We start from the raw sequence: 25,027 nt of genomic DNA, 5'->3' as shown, positions 1-25,027 counted from the left end.
ACAAAATCTTTTTTCTGTCCCTTTGACTCACCTTTAGACATGTTTTTGTTTATTGAGCAGGAACAATCAGCAGCTGCAGCGGGAAATTAAATCTGAAAATTGAAAACTGAAACAAACCAAAAGCTAGTTGCAGCTACCGTCAGTTTTAGAGACAGTGGTAGAGAGTCTCGTGGGGTCTGCTACGAAGAACACTGGAGAGAGTGAGAGTTGAATACTCGAATTAGTTAGAGCAAAGACCTTAGACTGAGAAGTGAGAAGAAATCTCGAAGTAGAGAGGTTGTAGGTGGTCTCAGAGAGAGATGAGAGGCTGTAGAGGGTCGCTGCAAAGAGATGAGAGGTTTGAATGGGTCGTGGGAGAGCGATGAGACGTTGGAAGGGGTCATCGGAGGCAAATTAGAGGTTGGAAGGGATCATCGACTTGTCGGAGAGAGACGAGAAGCTGGAGGAGTCTTCGAGGCCAGACGCAAGATTTGAAAGAGACGAGAGCTCTGAAGGGGTCGTTGAAGAGAGACGATACGTTGGAAGGAGTCATTGGAGGCGGATCAGAGGTTGGAAGGGATCGTTGACTCATCGGGGAGAGACGAGAAGCTTGGTAAAATCGTTGGAAGCAGTCGCCGAGTCGTCGAAGAGAGAGGAGGCGCTGGAGGAATCGTCGGAGAGATACGGAAGCTTGGAGGAAAGAAGCTTCGTCGAGAGAGGGACGTTTTGAGGAAACAAGCAGTTGCTTGTTTTTTTTTTTTTTTTTTAAATATTTTAAATCAGGTGCTCTCAACAGGCGTATGCTTTCCCAATTGATGCATTAAAGGTGTGATTTTTTAACTGAGGCCTATGCCTTCTCTTGTGAGGTGTATGCATTCGAGGCTTTAGGGTGTTTTATTCTCAAAATGCCTCAAGGCAAGCCTTACGAATGCCTTTTAAAACATTGTTTTTTGTTAATCATGTCACATGATCAAAGCCGAGTCTATAAAAGTAACGATTTAAGCATCTTTGGAGCATCTCAAGATGGATTGGTGTAATATTTTGTCTTTGAGTGGATGGTGTAGATGCATATTCAACTAAGAAGGTTGGTGATGATTAGAAGGGGGGGAATGTATATAATAAAGAAAAAATGGAGAAGCTTTGTCGATGGTTCTCTATCATGAATCCCCCCCCCCCCCAACTCTCCGCATCTCTTGGTTTTTTGCAGCGATTTCATTCATTTACGATAAAAGAGATGAGTTGTTTGAAAGGGTAATGTTTGGTATTGGCTTGATTCGTGCAATGAAGGTGGGGAAGTTCTTTGCGTTAGGGTTGGGGTGGAAAGGGAAATCCAGTGTTTGTCTTGGGGGTTTTGAAAGGTGATGGGTGGCTAAGCTTTGTGACTAAGTTTTGTGAGGTTGCGAGGGAGATCTATCCTAAATGTGGGGACAAAGACGAAGGCAGACATTCAATTGTGGATCTAGGTGGTGTTAGGATAGAAGATCAACTAGGGTGAAGGAAGCAATTGAGATGAGTATTCATGGAGGGAGGGTGCGATGACAGGGAAGGATCAACTATGTACCTGGTGTGGTGATGCATTACAATCAAAGGAAGTTGGGGGTTTCTTCAATTCCTGCTCAAAGATGAAGATTCTGTTAGTGAAGATAGCTAGTGTTACGGAAGAGATAGCAAAATTTGTAGAGGTGGCTAATATTTCTCTCTGGAAGGAGAAAGAGATGAAGTTTAGGTTGGACATTTTGATGATTGTTTTGGACCTAGGCCAGATTCTTGAAAAATAGAGGGGCTTTTTGTTATCCAAGTTGGGCGAATCACTCCAACAAGTGCATTCTTATGGTAAAAATGCGTTGGGCGTGAAAAATTTTGTAGATCATAAAGAGGGCTCTTTTCCTTCAAATTGGGCCAAGAATAGGCCCTGTGTATGAATTGTGCTGATAAGGCCCAATTGGTGTAATAGCCCATGGAGTTGATCAATTTTTTGATAAGGATCAAAGGATTTTTGTGGGGTTTCAACTATGGGAGAGATCTGAAATTCTTTTGATTGCTATAAATAGTAGGGTTCTTTGGGGAAAAAAACTTAGGTCTTCGGCTTTTTGATAATAGGAAAAAAGAAGAGGAAGAATGTAAAAAAAATTACAAAGATTGTGCATGTCTGCTTCAAGCTTGCAACTTTAAGCTCTCAGCTTGACTGTACAACTCCATGGTTGTTGAAGCTCTCTGTTGATCTCAAAGCTCTTAACTTGTCTCTATTGCTATTGGAAGAAGGATCAGTCCCACCTTGCAGATAGACAACTTGTTTTCCAATCAGGAACTCTCGAAGCTCTTAGAGAACTTTCAATTTTGAAGGAAATTGGCTTTCAAGAGATGCTTAGCTGTTCTCTTTACATGGGGTGAATAAATCCCAAGAGATGCTTGTCATTTGCCTAAATTTTGATGTATCTTGGTTAAATGGACCAAATTTTGTGTCTATTGCAAAAGTAAAATATTTGAGCGAATAAAAATATAGATTGGGCCTCTTTCATTAAAATCCTAAAAAGGAAAAATCCATATTTTATTGCACATGTAGGGTTGGTAGTGTTGGTATTACCTTATTAATGTTAGATGTTTCAAATTTTAAAAAGTATCTGTTTAATAGTCGTCGGTTTTTTTTTAATTAAATATATGTTAAATTTTAATATATTAATTAGTTTTAACCTTTTTAGAATATTAAATACTACTTTAACAGTTTCATATTTATGATGCTTGAAGTTATACTTAATTTTATCTATATAAACTATGATCCAGCTTAATTTCAAGACACAATTTTTTCTTCTTATAATAACTTTATCTTCTCTACATCTTCTATAGCTCTGGTGTTTGTGAGTCCACACAAAATCAAGCCAGCTAAGTAATCCTAAAGGTCGTGCGTGCAGTGACTATATGCACTGAGAAATGTTCTTTGTAGGCGCAAAATCGGCTTTAAGGATAAATTGTGTTTATTTAATTTTAACTTATTAGTAAATATTTTTTTTCCTTCTATTATATTTCCAATAGGTAGGATCTCAAGTAAGGTCACGATCCTATGATTCTAATGATCTTGATATTATCCTAATGGGATGCTACTTGATTCTGATTCTTCTTACGATTTGGCTTGATTAGGAAAATCTGGACAGTATATGGTTGTATGATTTGAATCAGGATTTTGATTACCATGGTTTGTGGCTGGAGGATCATGGTGGGAATGAAGTTTGGCTGGATGGGGTTGAGAGGAAAGCGAATAAAAGTCCATGTGAGCTGGCAAGACTTTAGAGCTTTATTAACTATGAAGGGAAGGGTTTAAAAAAGGGTGTTCTTAATTAGAGTTGGCGATTTCTTAGTTTTTTTAGTTTTTTTTCCTTTTGTTTTTTATTTGAGGGTCTCTTGTCCTTTCCTAGCTTGTATTTCTCTCTTGATCTATATTTCTTTTTCTATAAAGAAAAATAATAAAAAGAATTTGATTCATCTGTTTTTGCACGTGGTTAATGTAATCTTGATTGACCGTTAATAGTTTAATAAAGTTCCATGGAGTTAAAAAATAACGTATGTGCCTAAATATGGCATAAACAATTACATATGCTGTGTGTATGCAACTACAAGAATATATAGGGTATGGCTGCAATCTTCCCTAATTTGTTTTGACAGAGAAATATAGTTCTTATATTATCTTTGCCCCTACTAGCCATTTATGTTTTAAAAAAATAGTTCAAACTGTTTGTTTAGAAGTACTATACTATTTAAACTTTTTTAAAATTAAGTTCCCTCGAATCCTTAATTCCTCTCACTGTCTCTCATGATTTTGCCCTAATTTGGGAATCATGAAATGTTTTAGGTGTTTACATTTCTCCTCTCCCTCTCCCTCTCCCATGGAAGGTGACACACGACGAAGAGTAGTCGTATGAAGGAAGTTGTTTGACCTCATGATCAATGTTGAACAAGTCAACATTCTTAGAATCACTGAATACTAAAGGGCTAGATGGGTTTCCATATTCCTAGAAGAAGACTGGTTTCTCACTTCTTGCGAAGAGTTTGGGCTTGTAACAAGAAGGCAAGGATGGATGGAGTAAAAAATCCTTACCTTGCCAGAAAAACAACAACATCAAAGGTTTACACTTGCTGGAGGCAGAAGGTAAGGAAAAAAGGGATGACTCAGTTGGTAATTTTTACATTTGAGGATTCAAATGGGTTGAAAGCAGATTAAAAAAGAAGATTAGTGGGGAAATTCCTTTGGAAGAGGTGGGGTGATGTGTCAGATGCGGAGGGAAATCTGGTTGTGATTTGGATTGTGACAAAGGGCTACTAATTGATGATGTCCAAGAACAACTTGGTTATGGATCATATTTTCTAATTTTATGGGAGCTCATTCCTTGTAATCTTCATCTCCAATGGAGGTTATAGAACTTTAGAGGGAGCTCTTGATTTTAGGAGTGTTGAATTAGAAGAGGTAGAAGACAAAATTGAGCAGAATGAGGCAGGTACAATTTCGTGTGTCATCTTCAAAATATGTTGGATAAAAAAGGTATGTGCTTAGCTAATTTAGAAGGAAAGGAAGTCCACTCGAATAGTGGCAAAATTAAGACTAGGAAGGGGCAACAAAGATTGGCTAATTTTCAGTATTCCATCAATAACAATGAGTAAGGATTGAAAAGAAGTTTTTTCTTGGGGAGTGTCTTGTTTTAGGCTTAGGTAGGGTTTTTGTTGGTGGGTAATAGTGGTATGGGTTGAAAATACTAAAGGTTTTGAATGTTGAAAAGAGGTGACACAATTAGGGGTGAGCAAACGGTCGGTTCGGTTAAATTCGGGTAATTAACCGAATTAACCGAAAAATTCGGTTAAATAAAACCATTAACCGAACCGACCGAATTGACGATGGAAACCGAACCGACCCCAACCGAATTGCCCATTCGGGTAATTCGGTTAACCGATTTTAACCGAAATCATTTAAAATTAATTGTTAGAAATATAATACAATTATAAATTTTTTTTAAAACCAAATCTAACTTAATTAAATACCTTATTTATTCATTTTATTAATGAAAATAATATTTTACTGTAAAACAAAGAATCGAAATATGTTAATTAAACTCCTTCATGCACTTGCAAAAGCAAAATTTATATTCATAAATTATATTTAAAATCTAATTAATTAGTAATTCGGTTAATTCGGTTAACCGAAATTTTTTTACCCTTAACCGAACCGAAACCGATTAACCGAAATTTTAATGGAATTATAACCGAACCGACCGAACCGGGATTTTTACCCGAACCGAACCGACCAATTTCGGCCGGTTAATTCGGTTTTCACCGAATTTTGCTCACCCCTAGACACAATGGGTCTCTTTCTTAAAAAATGACTCTTTCATCCTCACACGAAATCGATCATGGCTGTGCAAATAGTAGATGTTAAGGCGTTTAGTGCAGATTGAATGTAAATCCTTTAATATGAGTTTGGAGAAGGAGAGGAAGACCCTTTATGCGTGTTTGAGAACAACATCTCTTGAAATAGGTGGGTTAAACTCTTGAAGGAGGCAGCTTCTTAGGTTGCTGATGGTTTATCAACCTTTGTTTGGCTGGAAAGGGGATCCAAAAATGTTCATAATGGAAGTCGTTTGTGTTGGATGGTGATTAGGTGGACGAGGGTGGGGAAGCTTTTGGAGCTAGCATTGAGGGAGAAAGGGAAGAACTTCTTGTTGTTTATTCTTGGAGATGTAAATGGTAATGGATGGCGAAGATTTGAAAATGAGTTTTGTGAGTTTGGGAAGGAGTTTCGTCTTGATGTTGAAGAAGCAGGTGCAACAAGCTCTTTTGCTCCTAGGTGGTGGAATAAGGTGGTGATGAAAGGGAAATTTGGCGAAGATAACATTAGTCGTATGGATCTAGAAAATTTATGTCTACGATGTGGGGGAGATTTGCAATTGAAGGAATCTTGAGTGACAGTTCCAGATAACATCACAACTCATCCAGAGGAGAACATCCATAAGGTGAAAGTGCATAGGGTTTTGGTGTCCATTGTGAGTGTCACAGAGGCAGCTAGTGTTGCAATTAGGGAAGATTAGGGTACAAAAGCTGGGCCTAGATGACTTATTCTCATCTTCGATTTGGGCTTGGTATGTGAGAAAGGAGGGTTTCTTTCTTAACAAATTTGGGCCATTTAATAGAACAGGCCCAAGGTTTAAATTTGGGCCTTTCTTTGGGTTCAAAATAGGGTTCTACTCAACTAGGGATTTCTCTGTTGGGTCTTGCATCTAAGAAGGCCTATTCTGAGAGTATGGGCAACCAGGCCCCTCCCTTGTATGATCCTATCAATGAATAGATCCACTCCCTTGGCCAAAATTCATAGAAGCTAGAAAAGAGTGAAGGGGGGCATTCAAACAGTTGTTAACGAAGTCCAAATCCTCTCTCTAGTTTTACGAGACAAAAATAGAGTGGATAAAAAATCAATATTTAATCAAGACATCTTTAGCTTTGTTTGAAAATAGTTTGGGAAGAAAATGATGATATTAACAAAAACATCAAATTAGTTGTTGATTTTGGTTTTGCATAAGGGTTAGAGACTAGTATCCATGAGTATAGAGAAAAAGAAGTTGGTTTGGGTACAACATTTGATGCTTCAGGTTTTGACTTTGAAAAATCTAATGAAAGGCTACTTTGATGGGTGCGAAAATGAGAAAATTACATGAAGCAAAGAGAGAGTTGGAACATTACATATTGCCTATGCCATTCTATTTTCTCTCCCCTTCACTTTATCACTATGCTAGTTTGTCTCTCTTTATGATGATGATGCTAAGGACGATGGGCTGAGGGAGATGTTGATGATGGATTGTAATGGATGACGATGGAAAAGAAGGACGTCGTTGATGTTGATGATGATGTTGGGTGAGGGAGATGATGATGGCGATGATGATAATGGAAGGGAAGGATGACGATGATGATGATAATGATATCCAAAGGTGAAAGACAATAAAATGGCCAATACTAATTATTGTGAAGGTGGAGATGATGATGATGATGGATGGTATGGATGATTGGGGGCTGTGCTCAAGCTTGGCTAGGATGAAGATATAGGGTGTTTAGCATGCATTAGTATCAAAGAAGAGAACTTGCATGCATTAAATGATTCATGTAAATCTAAGATTATGTAATCAAGGTACATACCATAGGAATTTTCAACGTTCAAAACATAAGAATAAACATCAAAGATTGAAATAGTGAAGCACAATAATGAATAAGATGCAAGAACATTCATGAAAACAAATTTATATTTCATAGAGCACATTGAGTTAGTTTATACCTTGCAATTCTCTTCTCTCCAAGGCTTCATGTGCTTCATGTATCTTGGGAAATCCTCCAAAACCTTGAGAACCCTCTCTCTATCTTGCTCTCGACGTGTGACTCTTCTTTGCCCCCTCCAAGATATCTCCTTTAGGTTTTTGAAGAGCTCGCTGTCTAAGCCCCTCTAAGATCCTTTAGGGAACCCCAAGTTGTCTATTTATAGACCTCTTGGGGCTAGTATTTTTCCCTAGAATCCTTTTTTGAAATTCAAAGAATTTTTAGGGATAATGATGCGATAATGATAAAAGAAATTTCCTCCTTTGTCCATAAGGGGTGTTTGGACACAAGCACCATCTTATTCCAAACAAGGATGGCCTACTCCAACTAAGGATATCCTCCTATTCCAATAAAAGGTGGGTTAACTCCTAAAAATGCGCAATTGAAGCTCATGCTTAGCCTAACAACAAAATATGCTCAGTAGAGTCTATGAGGAAATGGAGGGCTCTCAATTAATTGTGTTCAACTCATATTCTATTCATTATCTGCCCAATTGATTGAGAAATTCCCCATTTTAATCAAATTAAGCCCACACAAAATTGGGTGTTGATAGTGTGGAGGGAAAGAAATAAAATAGCATTCAAAGTATCAGCTACACTACTGAATATGGTCGATTGGCAAGAGGTCAATGATTGTGAGAATTGAGCAGTAAAGAATAAATGATCCAGATTTGAAAATGCTTTAAAAGGTTTATTTGGGTAATGTCAATTGTGTACTTCTCCTTATATGAAGTGTTTATTATCACAAATTTTCTTTTAGGGCAGTGGAGAGGGGTTTGGTTAGAGGCCTAGAAGTGGGGAGAGAGGATGTTGTGGTTTCTCATCTCCAGTTTACTAATGACACCATCTTCTTGACGATCACTGTCTTCCTGTAAGAGAATCTTGGGTATTCTTCATATTTTCGAGAGGGTGTCCGGGATTAAAATTAATATGGGGAAGAGTGGTTTAGTGGCTATGAATGTGCTAGTCAAGCGTGTTAGGGAGCAGGCTAACAAAGTTGGGTGTTGTATCTTGGATTGGCCTTTGACTTACTTAGGTGTCCCTTTGGGGGGGTAACCCTAGAGCTGTAGATTTCTGGAAGCCAGTAGTGGAAAGGGTGAGGAAGAGATTAGATGGTTGGAAGGGAGTCTCTTTTGAGGGTAGGATTACTTTGATTTAGGCTCGTCTTGCTAGCATCCTATTATATTTCCTGTCTATTTTTAAGATTCTGGTGGGGATTGCGAGCAAGCTTGAGAGGATTATGAGAGGGTTTTTGTGGTCCGGCGGGGGGAGTCCTCGGGACCATCTAGTGAGTTGGGATTTGGTTTGTAGATCTTAAACGGAGGGGGGTTTGGGCGTTGGTAAGTTGGTGTCTATAAAAACACTGCTCCTTTAGCTAAATGGCTATGGAGCTTCCCTCTAGAAGAATTGTCCCTTTGGCATAAAGTAATAAGAAGTAAGTTTGGGATGGATGAGAATGGGTGGGATACCAATGCTAACTTAAGATGCTCTTTGGGAGTCCGTGGAGGCCCATTTCTCAGATCTTTTCTTTTTTTTTTCACCCCTCACACTAAACTTGAGGTAGGGAGGGGTTCTCATATTCGTTTTTGGAAAGATCCTTTGCTGGGAAACACACCATTTTCCATTTTTTTCCCTCGTTTCTTTCATCTAAGTTCGGAGAAAAATAAAGCCATTTCTTTTTTCATTGATGGCTTGAGCAGTCCTTTGGTTTCCTGGAATCTTCATTTTAGGAGACCTCTTAACGGTAGGGAGATGGTGGAATTGTCATCTTTGTTATCTTTATTGAGTGGGAGTAACTTTTCTTTGGGGAGGGATGTTCTTTCTTGGTCTTTGGGCCAGTCAGGAGTGTTCTCTTGCCATTTTTTTTTTTAAATTTTTGATTCATTCCAACTCTTCTTTTCCACTATACTTGACTATTTAGAAGGCAAAGGTTCCCCCGAAAATAAAGGTTTTCACTTGGTTGGTTGTGCTTAATAAGATAAATAATAATGACTTGTTGCGAATTAGGCGACCTATGAAGGTTCTCTCTCCCCATGTATGTGTGCTCTGTTATAAGAAGTCTGAGACAGCTTCTCACCTTCTTTTGCAATGTGTATTTGCTCGGAGCATATGGAATATGCTTTTTGGCATTATGGGAGAAAGCTGGGTTTGTCCTCCCTCGGTGGAAGACTTTTTAGAAATATCCTTTGCAGGCCTTGTTAACAGGAAGGATAGGGCAACTTTATGGAAGTGTGGCGTTTTTGCAGTATTATGGGGTTTATGGATGGAACATAATCCTCAGATATTTTCTGGGAAAAGGTTAAACCAGATGCTGGTTTGGGGAAAAATCAATACTTGACCTCTCTGTTGTGTGTCAGTTATGTATTTTTTAAAGAAGCAAGCTTCGAGGAGTTTTGAAGAGATTGGAGGAACTCGTTGACTTGATAATCTCCTTTTTCTTGTGGCTTTTTTTTTGGTTTAGTCTTGGAGTGTCTCAGTTTGTCTCGGGAGATGATATCTCATTCTCCCTCTTGTAAATTCTTTATTTATTAATGATATCTTCTTTTGTAATAAAAAAAAAAATGCAAAATTACATTTTTAAGCGTGTCCCCGCTGAAACAAAATCCTTGATCTGCCCCTGATGGCAAGATAAACATTCTTCATTTTTATGAGAAACAAAATGTTGGAATATTCTTTTGAGTGCTTATGCAGCTGTACCTTTGATATAATTCAAATTTGTCTCCCCTAAATCCTTCAATAATTGCAATCTGAATCCTTATAGAGGAATGTTGAAGTTGTAAATAGTGCCTAATTGTTCAAGTCCTTGCTGTGTGGTCTATAAATGATATGTTTCCACTGATCTTTCATCAATGCTTTCTTGGTTAAGATTACAGATGTCATGATCCATATTCTCTTTCTGTATTTTTAACTTAATTAATTCATTGAGTGCTAACAGGATGTTTTTGGGAAGTGTAAGCAACTATTGCACCAATCATGTACAATGCCCAGTCATCATAGTTAAGGGTACTTCCTGAGAAGCTATTGTAGGTATGCTCCCCACTACCCTATTTCTGCTGTTTTAATGGCAAGAACTGCCCTTCTTTGCCCTTCCTACAATTTCCTTAAGATTTCTTCCATGTTTTGTAAAACTGTGGCTGTTGTCGTGATGTCTTTTCCTGTGAATAAATCATGTGTTTCAATTTTCAATGCTTTTTTATTGTATTTTAGATCATAATATTTGTTTCTCTCTCTCATGATGTGCATTGAGGTGCATTGTAGTGTTGTTTTGAGCTCATCTGAGTCCTAATTTTACTTTTCAATATCTGGCGGTAGATGCATGAAGTAATGATTGATTTTTTTTTTCCTTCTTCATTTTCTCCATGTCAGATTACATAATATGGAGACAGGGTTAAAGCAAGGCTCTGCTTTCTATTGAGTGTTCCTTCCTTCCCTCCTACTCTTACTAGGCATTCGTTGTCCTTTTTCTAGGGATTTATATTTTCTCCCTTAATTCTTCTGCTTTGCTTCATCTAATCTTCTCACCTAACAAGTAACAACCTTCTTCTCTTTGTATAATCTCTGATCCATTGTTAGTAGTAGTTTTGACCAATCTTTTGCTCCTCACTTCTTTTCTAGCGCTTGGGAGATTTTCCTTCCAGAGACTAAAATGGAATGTGAAAACCACACAATGATGCTGGTGCCTAGCGAGAGAATCGGCAGTGGAACAATCATGGGTTTTGGGACAGGTCATTTCTGATGAAGTTCTCAACAAACAAGTGGTGAAGTCTATCATAAGGATGGTGTGGAACTTGAAGCATGGCCTAATCATCTTGGATCTACAACTGAATGTGTTTTGACTTCATGGACAGGGATAAAGTTCTACAGGGCAACATCTTGGATTCAACCACCTCTTAGTGCTGAGGCAGTGGGAACAAGATATGCTACTTGAAAATATATCATTCTAGTACTCTCTGTTTGGTTCCAACTCATGGTCTTCCACCAGATAATTACTCGGAGGAAAACGAATTAGGCCTGGAAGATGCTAAGCCTTTGTTTGAAGTAGTTTAAGGCCCAAAGTTGGGGGGGCCCAAAGCTATGACTAGTATGGTTTGGCATAGAGGAGGTTTTCAAGGAGGGTGGAAATGTGTAGGTAGACGGGGCTTATAATGAGGCTTAACTGGATGTGCTTTTTTGTTTGGGGGGGTGAGGTGCTACAATTTATACAAGGTCTCTTCTTCTAGGGCCCAATTTAAGGGTACACGTAAATGAAGCATGGGAAGGCTTTTGGAAATTCACTAGACTCTAAAGGAGAAAAGGGCCAATGTAGTAGGGAGACTCAAAATCTTTTGGATCAAACTTTGCAAAAGTTGTTGGTCTACTAGAGGGTGAAATCAAGGCTGGCAACTGGTGGACAAGAGTTGATGAATGAAGGAAAGCAGATCCTGGTGTCAGAAGATGGCAATGAGTCATCTTCAGGCCTTGAAGGGGAGGAGTACAATTTTATTTCCTTTTACAAGATTGAGAATGAAGGGCTATTGGTTGAACATGGTAAAGGAAGAGGGGTGAGATGGAGGCTGACTTGGGGGTAGATAATGAGATTGAGGCTAAGTATCTTGGAGGGGATTCAAAATCAGACAAAGGATGTTGTAGTCCTATCCAAAGTTAGACATTGTCTTGAGTTGAGAAGGACTTTTCCAAACTCTAGTGGTGACCCATTCCGAAGTATAAGAATCCATATTTCAAATTAACAAATTCAAACTTGAAAAAGCTCTTTCTAATTCTTGAAGAATGTGGGGCAAAAGGATTGATCGAGAAAGATCTCTTTTTCTTATTATAAGGTCATGATTGGATACGCATTTGTTTGGCTCGTTCCCTGCCATAAACGGGTACATCTCTCACTACCCAGCCTTTGACTATGGCCAAATGAAGGGAATGGTGCTGGTTGTGAGAAAAACCTTCGACCTAGTTATTGAAGGCGAGAGTGGCGATAGGTTATGCTGAAACGATTGGTTCAGATCAAAGGAAAAACTTTTGATTTGCAATTATACAAGATTGGGGAGAACTCTTCTTTGCTCATGGTTGAGAATAATGTCTCTTGAAATAGGTGGATTAGGTTTCTAAAGAAGCGGTGGTCTGTTTTGCTGATGGTTTATTTTCTTTCTGTCAGATGCAAAGGGAACTTTGAACTATTTGAATGTGATTCACAAAGTATTGGATGTCGATTAGGTGGACGAAGGTGGGAAATTATTTGGAATTAGAGCTGGGGTGGAAAGGAAAGAAATTTCTATGTTTATTTCTTGAGGTGCTAAAGGTGATGGGTGGCAAAGCTTCTCAAGTGATTTTCATGAGATAGCAAATGTGTTTTGTGAGGATTTTGGAGGGGTTGGTGTTGATAGTTCTTCACACCAAGGATCGTGGAATCCAGTGGATTTGGAAGCCAAACAGAGGGAAGGAGAGGGCCATAGTAGCCAAGTTAATTATAGTAACAGCGACACAAGTACTTCCTTATTGGTTCTAGATAAAGGGCAGGTCCAAAATTTTTGTTCTAAAAAACTGAGTAAGGAAAGAAAAAGTATAAACATTCTGCTAACAGAATCCAAATCCAGCATCAAGGTTTCCAAGATTTGAGTTGGGATGACCAACAAGTTCAGAATTCTAGCAGCAGATTAGATTCAAAACAAGATCAGGGGGTTAAACTTGTGTCAAGTTTTGAAGAGGTATTAAGTGAAAAAGATGAAGCTGGGTTTGGGGAGAAATTTGGCGATCGTCGTCTTATTGCCAACAGGTTTGAAGGCGACAAGGTTAATACTTGTAGGAGGGTGGCAGCTTGTATGGGTGCTGAAATGAAGAGTGTTTTCTAAGAAAAGAGAGAAAATCTTGGTGAGTCGGTGCCGAAGTTACTAAGGAGAAATTTTAAAGGAGAGTTTAGTGTTGTGGAAGACCCAAATGCTAAGAAAAAGGCTGGATGTAGTAATAAGGTTAGTAAAGGAAAGTAAAGAAAGGAGGCGATTTTCCAGATTCAAAGAGTTATGATATTAGTGAGTTTGATTGTGGTGGGGGGTTGTTATTGGACGAGATTTGATAACAATTTGGGTACATTTATGAATCCTATGATGAAATAGGGGATTTACTGTATTGTCCATCCACCCCCTTGGAAGGCTTAGGGGAGTTCCTATTTTTTGATAACGATGGGTCGGTGAACAAGTTACAACATAGAGATGGAATTCTGCCTACACCCATGTTGGAGATTCCTAAGAAAGACTTAGAAGCTCAAAATCTTTTGGATAAAATGGATTTAAAGTTAGTGAAATTGGAGGAAATGAAATGCATATAGATGGTGGTAAAAGTCAAAAGATGAAGGGAAAAGGCAATTAACGAATTTGAAGTGCTTAGCAAAATATAATGGAAAGGGTTTGGAAATAGGGTTTTGGGATAAATATTGTTTACTTTTATTTTGTAAGCATTGTTTTTTTTTTTTCTTTATTTTTTTTTCTTTTTTCCTCTATTTGGTGTTTTTCTTACCCCCCCCACCCCCCCGGCATGTTGTACCTTCTATTCTCTTTATTATCTTTTTTTTTTTATAGAAAAAATGAAATTGAAATTGAAATCTTGAACTTAGAAGGGACAAATGAGGAAAAGACTAAAAAAATATGAGATTTATTCACAAAATTAGAGTAATTGAAGTAAAGATGGCTTTAAAAAAATATGAAAAGTGGAAAATCTATAGATTGGATAACATTCCAATTGAAGTTTGGAATTGTTTAGAAGAGGATATTGGAAGCATATGGTTAACAAATCTATTCAATACCAATATACTAGTATAAAACTAAGAAAATGCCGGAGGATTAGAGGAAAAACACATTAATACCTATATAGAAAAACAAAGGTGATATTTAAAATTATAATAATTATCGTGGAATCAAACTTATGAGTCATAGTATGAAACTGTGGGAAAGGGTAATTTGACAAAGAATAAGATTAGAAATGAGGGTCTTGGAGAATCAGTTTGGTTTTATACTTGGGAGGATGACAACAAAAGCTATTTATCCTTTAAGAAGGGCAATGGAAAAGTTGAGGAAAAAAGAAAATGGACTTGCATATGGTTTTTATTGGCCCATAGAAAGCCTATGATAGTACCTAAGGAAGTTTTTTGGTGGGTTTTAGAAAAGAAGTATGCAGAGATATACTGATGTCCTTAAGGATATGTATGATAGAGTAATGACTAGCATTGGGATTGTAGAAGAAGAGTATAGGGAATTTCCAATCAGAGTAGGTATACATCGAGGTTCTACTTTGAGCCCTTATCTTTTCGCTTTAGTGATCGATGAACTCACTAGGAATATCCAAAACAAGATTCCATGGTGTTTGTTGTTTTCAAATGATATTGTTTTGATTGATGAAAGTAAAGTGGAGTAGAATATAAGTTAGAATTATGGAGAACAACTTTAGAGTCTAAAGGTTTTAGGATAAATAGAAAAAGACAGAACATATGAAATGTAGTTTTTGCCATACAAGAAGAAATATTTTAGATAAGATTATACTTGATGATCAAGAAATTAAATAGGTCTTGTAGATTTTTTGATACCTTGGATCTATATCATGCAATTTGAAGCAAAGATTGAAAAGAGTGTAATACAATTAAAGCAGGTTGGGTAAAATGGAGGAGTGTTTCAGGCATTCTATGCAATCATAGCACACTCTTAAAATTAAAAGGAAAGTTCTATAGGACGACTATAGGACCTGCCATGCTATGTAGACCATAATGTTGGGCAACTAAGAAACAACATATTCAAGAAAGTAAAATTTATCGAAATGCGAATACTAAGGTGGATGAGTAGTGTAATATTAAAGGTTAAATTAAAGAATAAACATATTCACAATAAGTTAAGCATAACACTTGTAGAAGATAAGAGTGAGGTGACTTAGATGGTTTGGGCACTTTGAAACACATGTCATGTAGTGCACCAATAAGTAAAAGTGAGTTAGTGATTGTTACTGGCAATAGAAGTGGTAGAGGTAGACTTAAAATAACTTGGAATGAAATAGTGAGGAAGGATTCAATAGCTTTTAAGCTAGGGAAATGCACTTGATCATGTGAATTGGTGGAAAATGATTTGTGTAACCAACCCCACCTGGTTGGGCTTAATGCTAGTTGTAGTTGTCGTTGTTGATTAGAGAGAGAAAATATGAAAGATGAGAGGAATGTAGGGAGGAGGAGGAGAAGGAAAATAACACGGGAGGGAGAGAAAAAGAGTGGGAATTTTTATTTATTTATTTATTTTAGTTCATTGGAGGCTCACTAAGCCCAGGAAACATAATTGGGATGTAGGGCATCTCTCATCCCATACCCCTTCCCCCCCCCCCCCTGCCCCCCTTCCTCCCGAGTTCAAACCCAAGACCTTCACCATGAAAGTCTCAAGCTTTAATAGTTAGAATGTCGAAAAGTTTGATTTAAATTCATAACTGCCTTCTCCCCATACAAAAACACTTGATGGGGTAATTTATATACCTCACACGAAAATATAAATCAAATTTTCTTCTTTCTAAACTATACATTAGAAAATAAATAATTATAATCTTACATTAACTAAATATCAATTTATAAGAAAAATAATTATAAAAGCCCTATCATATCCTTCCCCCCCCCCCCCACCTTAAAAAAAAAACCCTAAAGAATAAAACACCCAAAATAACCTTTAAACATTGTTGGAATTGGTGTATTCCTAAGAGGAGGGGTGAATTGGGTATTTAAAAATTTTTCCCTAGGTTAAATCAGATGACAACAGTATTACACAAACCTAGGGACAATCTGAGCGAATACCAATTACCCAACAATAATTTAACTGAACAAATAGTCAAAGCAAGTATAACAAGCTCAGTATTTCCTAATCATGCACAATATATAAACCATGCACACATTCATAATTAATTAAATATAAGCATATATGCCAGGAAATAAAAGTGTAGGAATTTGGAAGCCTACACAAGATATGTTATCGGAGTTCAGCCAATACTGCCTACGTCCCCGCCCCAAGTTCATAAGTAAGAGGATTCACTACCTTTGCTCACTTACGGGTGGAGCGACATCGTTTACACCACCATTTCCTTATTAGGTAAGGGAATACCCCAAGTCAAATTATAGGACTGACCTCAACCTTTACAATCACACTTTAGAAAGGTGCTCCTAGTTTTCTTAACCGAGTCTAAACCATCTGATGCTTTCTTAATCGGGTTTAAGTAATCCGGTGCATGTTACAGGCCAGTGTAATCCTCCTTCGACGATCACACGTCGGGAATACAACAGATGATCAAGTATTGTGTACAATATAAGTGTTTTTTACACAAGAAGATATGTACCACAATACAACCAATAATCACAATGCACTCACAAATGATAAGAATTTATGCTCAAGTGAGATTTGTTAAGTTATATGTCAACTCTCAAGAATTTGTCTATATATATGTGAAAGTGAGACCTTTGATTCAATATAGTATATTCAATAAATGAATAATCAAAGGTACTTTAAAAACCCTAAGCAAATATCTCAAAATATTTTATCAAATATCAAGCACAATAGATATTAGGGTTTAAGCTTGCAAAAGATATTTTTATCAAGAACACAAAGCAAGCTTTTAAATCTGACAATAAGGATGCCAAGATTCACAAGCAAGGAGGAGTTCTTCCCAAATAATATTTTTCAATAAATATAATGGGAAAAGCTACAGCTAACTCTCAAAATCAATCTCAAACAATGCAAGTATGTGAGAGTAATTAGCTTAAACAGAAGGTATAAATGCCCACAAGATTTGAGTGTTTATCCAAGCCTCAAGTTGCAATAATTTTACAAATAAAGATGAATAATACATATGCACTCTTTCTAAAATATGCAATCAATAGAGTATGAGAAAGAATTTTAACAATGAACTTATAAAATGTGGGAGTATGAGAGCTTTAGCACAAAAAGATTTTCAGAGAAAATTTGTTAATCAAAATGTTGATCACCTCACAAATCAGGACAAATGAAGGGGTGTATATAGAAACCCTAAAAATTATTACTGTTGGGGACACGACAGTCATTTTGAAAAAGTTTAATTAAAATTAACCTTTATTTAACATGGTAAAAAATTGCGAACTCGAGAGGTCTGGTCGCCTGGAGCTATGGGCCAGTTGCCCAAAAAGACAGTGAATTTGAAAGATCTTGAGGGTTCGGTTTGCCGTGGGAAGTTGGTCCGCTGAGCCAAAGCGATTTTCCAAACTTTCGTAGGTTCGGTCGCCTGGCCTAATGTTCGGTTACCTGAAATGTGAAGCTCGGTCACTCGATCAAGTTTAAACCTAGTGGACCGGTATGTTGAAGGAGTTGAGTTAGACAGGAATTTAGATTCGGGCGCCTGAGGAAGTTGTGTGATAAATAGGACGGTCGCTCGAGCCCCCCTTAAAAAATCTTTAATAAATAGCTTCGGTTAGCCAAGGCAATTTGAATTAAAAAGGTTCGGTCGACTAGGGCCCTTTCATGGTGCACATTTTTGTCCTGTTTTTGTCCTTGAACTTATTCAACCATGTGTGAGTAAGTTATAACATTTTGTTGTAAGGATTTTGGGTCCTAATGGTTAGTTTATGGTCTTATGTATTTGAGCATTCAATCCTTACTATGCATGGGATGCAATTATTACAGACCATATAATTATTACAGACTCAAAAAAAATATAATGCAATTACAATTGACAAATTTTGTCTACATTTATTTTGCATTTCATATTGCCATGCCATACGCCAAGTGATATTGAATTTCAGCTCCTCATGACTTCAATTTTATCCTTACCATTCGTGTATGCAAAGTGATAATCCTGCTCACATACTCAATGCATAAGTAAGATACTTTGTATTTGTCATAATCAAAACGGGATATGACTCAAAAAGTCAACAATCTCCTCATTTTTTATGATAACAAATACAAATGCAAAAGTGGGTATAGCCTAAAAAGGCTCCCTCTAAGAATATGCATAATTTCAAATTTTCAATGCAGATCAAGTATATCAAGAACAGAAGACATTGTTAAAGCAATATGCATTGCATTTTAAGTTTGTCACTGAAGCTCATCTATCAAAGCTTAAAGGCCAAATATTCACCCAATTTTGCAAATATATTTCTCCCCATTCACCCAATTTTGCAAATATATTTCTCCCCCTTTTGACATCGTCAAAAAGGGCTAAGTTATAAACCATTTAAGCATTAAAAGACTTAACTTAAAAAGAATTTTCCCTTTTTAATTTAAAACTTGGGCATTTTAAAAATTTTAACCAACAAAAATATAGCATTTAAGTTCACAAGCAAGAAACAAGATATTTCTCATGTAAAATCATTTTCTTGTGTGTGTATATATATATATATTCCCTTATGATTCACAATAAATGCCGTGGTCTGTGCTTGTTGAATGAGAAATTAATATGACGCTCAAGCAAGCAATGATTATTCTTGTTAAATATTTAGGCACAATGTAAAATATTACGAATAATCAACCATATAAATCCTAAAAGTATTAGAAAATTGAAGACAAGGATCATATGGTAAAACCAGAGAACCTATGACCAAGCAATATAATTTCATTTAAAAATGTTCAATAAAATCATCATAATTGAGTACATGCTACAGTGAGTTCATCCTAGATCTAAGCTAAAATATGGTGAGCACAACAAGATAGAAATTTAATTTTAGATGCTCTCACTTAAGTACGAGCTTAGATGCAATGAACTGCTTATACTCATTAAAGATTAATTTCAATGAACGTGCCAAGCAGTATAAGCAATTGTTCAGAAATTTTCAACAAAACTATGCTGAATATTTATCAACTATATTTATCCCTGATCAGTATAGTCGTCCCTATAGGCAACAAATGCATTAGAAATAGATATTAAGGCATACAATAATGTTTATAACCAAGAACAATCTATATTTGTTTATAGTCCTTTGAGAACTGGATATGATGTTTAAGGTTTTTCAGAAGAACCTCAATATTCAAAAAGCGAAAGTGATGCACATGAGTCCTTAATATGCATTTTATCTAGGGATGGAGCTTAGCTCTCCTAAATGTTCGATGATTATGTAGGGATGAAGTTTAATATTCATTTGATTTTCACTCATCCTTTCAAAAATATTTTATCATTAATTTTATCATAATCATCTTTTCACATACTTTTATTTTGGAAAAATTTTACTGAAATTTCGGCAGTATACCGTTTGTAAATTGGATATTTTCCCATTTACCATGTACTTGAAACCTAGTTGTTTTCATCAAATTATTCATTACAAATATTCAACAACCTAAAATGTCTACCAACATGCAATTCTTATCACTGCATCAGTCATGCAGTTGGCATTCAATACAAACATTCATTTCAGTATACAATCAATACTCCATATAAAAATAAACCATCCATTAAGATAATATGAACAGTAAGCAACAATGGATAGTTATGATTTCAGTTCAGTGTTGTTCTTATAAAGGCATGTGGGCAATAGATGTGATTATGAGAGCATTTAGTATATAGTCATGAAAGAGAAATGCTCCCCCTGAGATAAGCACTTATCCATCTTATGCCTTTTCATAATTTTTGAATTCTTAGTCAAGTGTTTTAAAATTTTCAAGGATTTAATTCTTGGCTTTACATATTTAGGCTTAGAAGACCAAAAAGTCACAAGTAATATCTAATCAAAGTCATAAGCCTACTACTTTTTTCGCTATAATCCAACCTCTTCAGTGTGAATGATGTACATGACACAAATCCTGGATGAACTGAAGAGTTGTTCATTTGTTCGCAACTGAGCTGTGTGTTAAGGTGCTAAATGAACAAGGTGGATTATGAGTGAACAATATTCAAAATATTTTTGTGGAATCAGAAATGTCCACCATTGAGTTTCGAAGAGTATTTTGGAGTAGGACAATATGCAAAGTATTTTCGTGTTAGGATTTATGTCCTAACGGCTTTGGCAGAGAGCAATTGAGAGAAAAACACTGCTCTTTGGACCCTTTTAGTTAGCCATTACTGGAGGGTATCCTTTAAATATGATCATGATTTAGAGCAGGGATACGATCTAATGCATATGAAAAATCTTTACTGAATGTTCATGGTATGGTAAAGATTTCCTATGGAAGTGATTGGTAAATCAAGATTAGAGGATTTATTTTTTATACTCAAAGGGAACAAATTGATTTAATCAATAAAATATGAATCCCTTAGTGGATATCTCTAATTTTGATTATGAGGAGGATGACTTTAATTAACAATAATAGAATAGACATTTATGACCCTTAGTGCTTAAGTCTAGAGTGATGACTGTATTTTGATTAAGGCTTCTATGTTTAAGAATAGGCTTGTGGTTAGATGGTATACAATATATGATGAATTCTGAGAGTTGTGGTGTATTTCCAAGAGGGGGGTGAATTGGGAATTTAAAAAATTCTTCCTAGGTTACGTATATTCAATTTAAAATCAACAATCAGTATTACACAAAACTAGAGTCTTTCTAAACAATTTTCAAATACCACAAATATAATGAAATACGAATATTTAAAATATGCACAACAAATCAAATATAAGTGCGGAAATATAAAGAGAGAAGAGAGAAAGAGGGCCCTAAACACCGAATTTTTAATGAGGTTCGGCAAAACCACCTACGTCCTCACCTTGGGCAAAACACCCAAGGATTTCACTCCTTAAAATCGGGTAGAGCTTCCCATTACAATCTGTTGCTTACAAGAGACACAACTTCCTCCTAATCCGCTGCTTACAAGAGGCACAATTTCTTTCTAATTTGCTGCTCACGAGACATAGCTACCTCACCCGGTTCACAACTTGAATCGTAAATACAAATGGTATGACAATTTGAGTATAAGTAAATGCTTCTTTACAAGCTGATTTGTACAATGTAAGAATCTTAATACACTCTCAAATGATTTTCAATTTGAAGGTTAGTAGAGTATGATAAAACCTTTCAAAAATATTTTGCAATTAATTGAGTGAGAGAATGAAAAAATGATTTACTCAAAATGATTAATTTTATCAAATATAAGAAGCCTTCCAAGCAAGAAAATATGAGTGAAAAAGTATTGCTTAAGGCCTTCTTCAAAAATTCAAAGAGTTTTCTCCAAAATATATATTTTTTCAAATGAAAGGAGTAGGAAAAATGATTTCTTTCAAGATTGTCTCCTTAAAAATAGAAAGAAGGCTTTTCAAGCAATATATATTATAAACATATGCTCAAGCTCAAGCCTTGTTTGTAAACCCCAAAAATAATTTCCCCCAAAAGATTTTCAAGCAGAAGAATAGGAGAAAATAAGTTTTGATCTAAAAAATGGAGTATAAAATATGTTTGAGAAAGAGAGAATATGCAAGAATGCTCCTAAATGATTTTTCTAACCTTTTTCAAGTGTTTAGACATGTATTTATAGGCCAAATTAGAGATATAGCCATTTTATGGCCTTTAGGATATTAAAATATAATTAAATTTGAAAACTAGCCGTTTTGGGTCGTTAGGGCGCTTTCTTGAACTCCCTTCAGTTTTTCAGTCATTACCTTTTATATACAACTCCAAATTGGATGTTCTTGGTATCAACAGAAAGCTAAGAGACAATTTTCATATTGAACACTTTTTAAGATAAGGAGTAATTAATTTATTAAATCGCTCATCAATGAGACGGAAGAAACATGAAAGGAATTTTTCTACTGTGGACACCCTTCAGTAATTTGGACATAACTTTTTCTATATAACTCCAAATTGAACGTCTTTGGTATCAACGGAAAGCTAAGAGAAAATCTCACAACTTTCATGTTGGACATTTTTTAAAATAAGGAGTTTTTGATAGAAAAAAGTGCTCGTTAATACAATGGAAGAAACATGAAGGGTTTTTTTTTTTTTTTTTTTTTAAGAAACTTGTTTTGGAAAAATATTTTCATGAAAAGTTTATGTGCCCTAAGGTCAATCTAAGGTCAAGTATGAGCTTTAAATTAAATCATGAGATGCATGCACAATTAAACATAATTAATTATTACAATCCAAAAATAAATAAAGTTTTCAAGCTTGCTCTCTTGATTCCCATGGAATACGTCAATTGGTGCAAGCTTGAAGTGCATTTACGGCTTCCATTTTGCATCCTTCACTTGTGCTTTCAAAATTATAAACTTATATATTCACTAAATACACAAGTGAGATGTTGTTTGTTATAATCAAAACAGGGATCAGACTCAAAAAGTCAACAATACTCCCTTTTTTTATGATGACAAACACATGAGCAAAATTGGGTATGCTTGACAAGGCTCCCCCTCACAATATGCATAATTTAAAAAATATTCAATAAGGTTCACTTTCACACATGAAGAATTTAGAAATTTTCAAGTTATACATTTAAGCTCAATGGTTCAATGTGCGGTATATGTTTGAAGCGTAAAAAATATTCAATGAAGCACAATCATCATTTTCCATTTTTGTTAAAATATAAAAGCAGGAGAGTATAATTATAAAATTTTGTTCATTAATCTTCTCCCCCTTTTGTCATTAGCAAAAGGGTAAAAAAAATTTTTTTCTTTTAAAAAAAAAATTTAAACTTTTTCCCTATTTGCCTTTGAATACTAGAAATATCATGATAAAACGAATTTAAGAAAAAATAGAAAATCACATGTCATGAATATTTTTAAGCACACAAGCAAGAAAAAGATTTGAAAAATTATAAGATCATTCTTGCCATACAAGTTTTAAAAGAAAAAAAAAATTACCTTATGATATTATCAATAAATACAAGGCATCATATTTGTAATATAATGATTTTAATCACTAAAGTTCAAGCAAACGGACATTTTTTCTGGTAAACATTTAAGCACATTCCAAAGTATAACCAGAAAAAGGCAAACAATCATATAGATCCTAAAGATATAACATTATTTAATAGAAGATCATATGGCAAAAAGATGGTTGGCAAAACAACGAATTTTAATTTAAGATTTTCAATAAAATCATCATGCTCTAACGCACATGCTATAGAAGATTTCTAATCTAACTTATAATGTTGGCGAGCATAACAAGATATAAACTAAATATTAAAAACCCTCCCTTTCAATTTGAGTATGTGCTTAGATGCAATAAATTACGTACACTTCTCAAAAGTTGAATTTCAAGAAGAGTACTACTCAGTGTAAGCAGTTGATTTAAATTTTTCTACATATTGATTAAACAATTTTTATTCAATCAGTAGACTCATTCCTATAGATCACATATGCATCAAAAGACAATATCAGTAGACTCATTCCTATAAAAACAGGATATGATGTTCATGGTTTTCTTAATAACTTGAGGGCTCAAAAACAAAAGCAATGATGATTTGATGCACAAGAATCTACAAGAGTTACGTTTAAGCTATTTTCTTAAAATGATGTTGCTCAACTCCCCTGTATATTTGCATGCACACATGCTTGCATTTTGGTTCAAGGATGATGTTCATTTAAGATCATTCAACATATATTCATCCTTCAAAAGATTTCAGTATGCAGCAACTATTAGATATTCAGCACATATGCACGACATATTGCATTTCAATAAGCATACGATAGCCAATTAAGACTATACTCAAATATTATGCAATAACTATGCAGTTGGGGTTCAAGAAGGTAACACGACTCAAAAGACTCAATGAGCGTGTGACAAATGAAAGCTACCCCAATGTCATGCAATTTTTCCAAGTTTATGGACTTTAATAAAGGCCTATTATTTTGAATTTAAAATAGTCTGAATAACCATTTGGGTCCTACATTAAGTTCATAACTCAAAGATTTGGATCAAATGGTATCCATGAACTTAGACTATCCTAGGAACATAGAATATGCATAATTTAGAGCATCCTAGGAGAATTTCATGAAAAGTGTATGTGTATTTTAATTTAGCATATAGCACTCAGGATTTAACATGCACAACTTATTCAAATATTTTACATGCAATTTTCTATATAGATATTCATAAAGTTCTATCAGCATGTAGTAAACTGCATAACAGATTAGGATGCTAAGTGGAATATGGTCACTACTTTGAAACTACATAAGACTTATTTAAAATAAGTCTTATGAAGTCATGATTTCTGTTAACTAGCTAGCATGTGTGTCTATATGTCATCATTCAAAATCATCATGCAAAGCCCAAGTTAACTGCCAACATGCATTTCATGAGAAAGACATTCAAATCAAGCATGTAGATTAGTATAGTTCAAAATAAATATAAACTATCCATCAAATAGTATAACATTTAGCAGGCAATGAATAGTGGCATTTAGTTCTTGCAAAACATCCAATATAAATTAAGCTATAAAATATTTATAAATCAAGCACAATAAAATTTAGCGTTTATTGGATGAATTTTAACTTTGCTCCTCCCCCTCAATTATGCAGCCCAAGCATTAAAATTTTTAGCAAAAAATTTCTTATTTTCAATGAGCAATCATTTGGCATTTCAAGCTTAGACTTAACCTATAATTTCTAACTGGGGATGAGCTTCAAATGCATTTGAAAAAGTTTAAACATTTACTTTTCATTTTGAGTTTAGGTTTATATGATACAAAGTTTAAGATTAACTCCCAAAGCTCAAATATGTGTGATGGAAAAAAATATGCTTAACTAAAGATATTCATTTAAGCATGAGTTAAGCATTAAGAATTATGTACCAAGCAAATATGTTTGTGTCAATTTGGAAG

At 35.4% G+C, this 25,027-nt stretch overlaps 1 protein-coding gene across 6 annotated transcripts in view; it reads left to right on the top strand.

The window, feature by feature from the left end:
* The window catches only part of LOC131161623 (universal stress protein PHOS34), a 54,405-nt gene that overhangs the window by 4,143 nt on the left and 25,235 nt on the right, over positions 1 to 25,027 (top strand). For all 6 annotated transcript variants that reach the window (XM_058117503.1, XM_058117508.1, XM_058117505.1 and 3 more), the window contains exon 4: positions 10,255 to 10,346. In XM_058117503.1, the coding sequence (XP_057973486.1) occupies positions 10,255 to 10,333 (79 nt within the window). In that variant the 3' untranslated portion in view covers positions 10,334 to 10,346. The remainder of the gene's footprint in view (positions 1 to 10,254; positions 10,347 to 25,027) is intronic.

The sequence above is a fragment of the Malania oleifera genome, chromosome 8 (assembly GCF_029873635.1).
Source record: "Malania oleifera isolate guangnan ecotype guangnan chromosome 8, ASM2987363v1, whole genome shotgun sequence".
NCBI classification, from domain to species: domain Eukaryota; kingdom Viridiplantae; phylum Streptophyta; class Magnoliopsida; order Santalales; family Ximeniaceae; genus Malania; species Malania oleifera.
The sequence above is the reverse complement of the archived record's forward strand: the minus strand, read 5'-3'. Positions and strand labels throughout refer to the sequence as shown.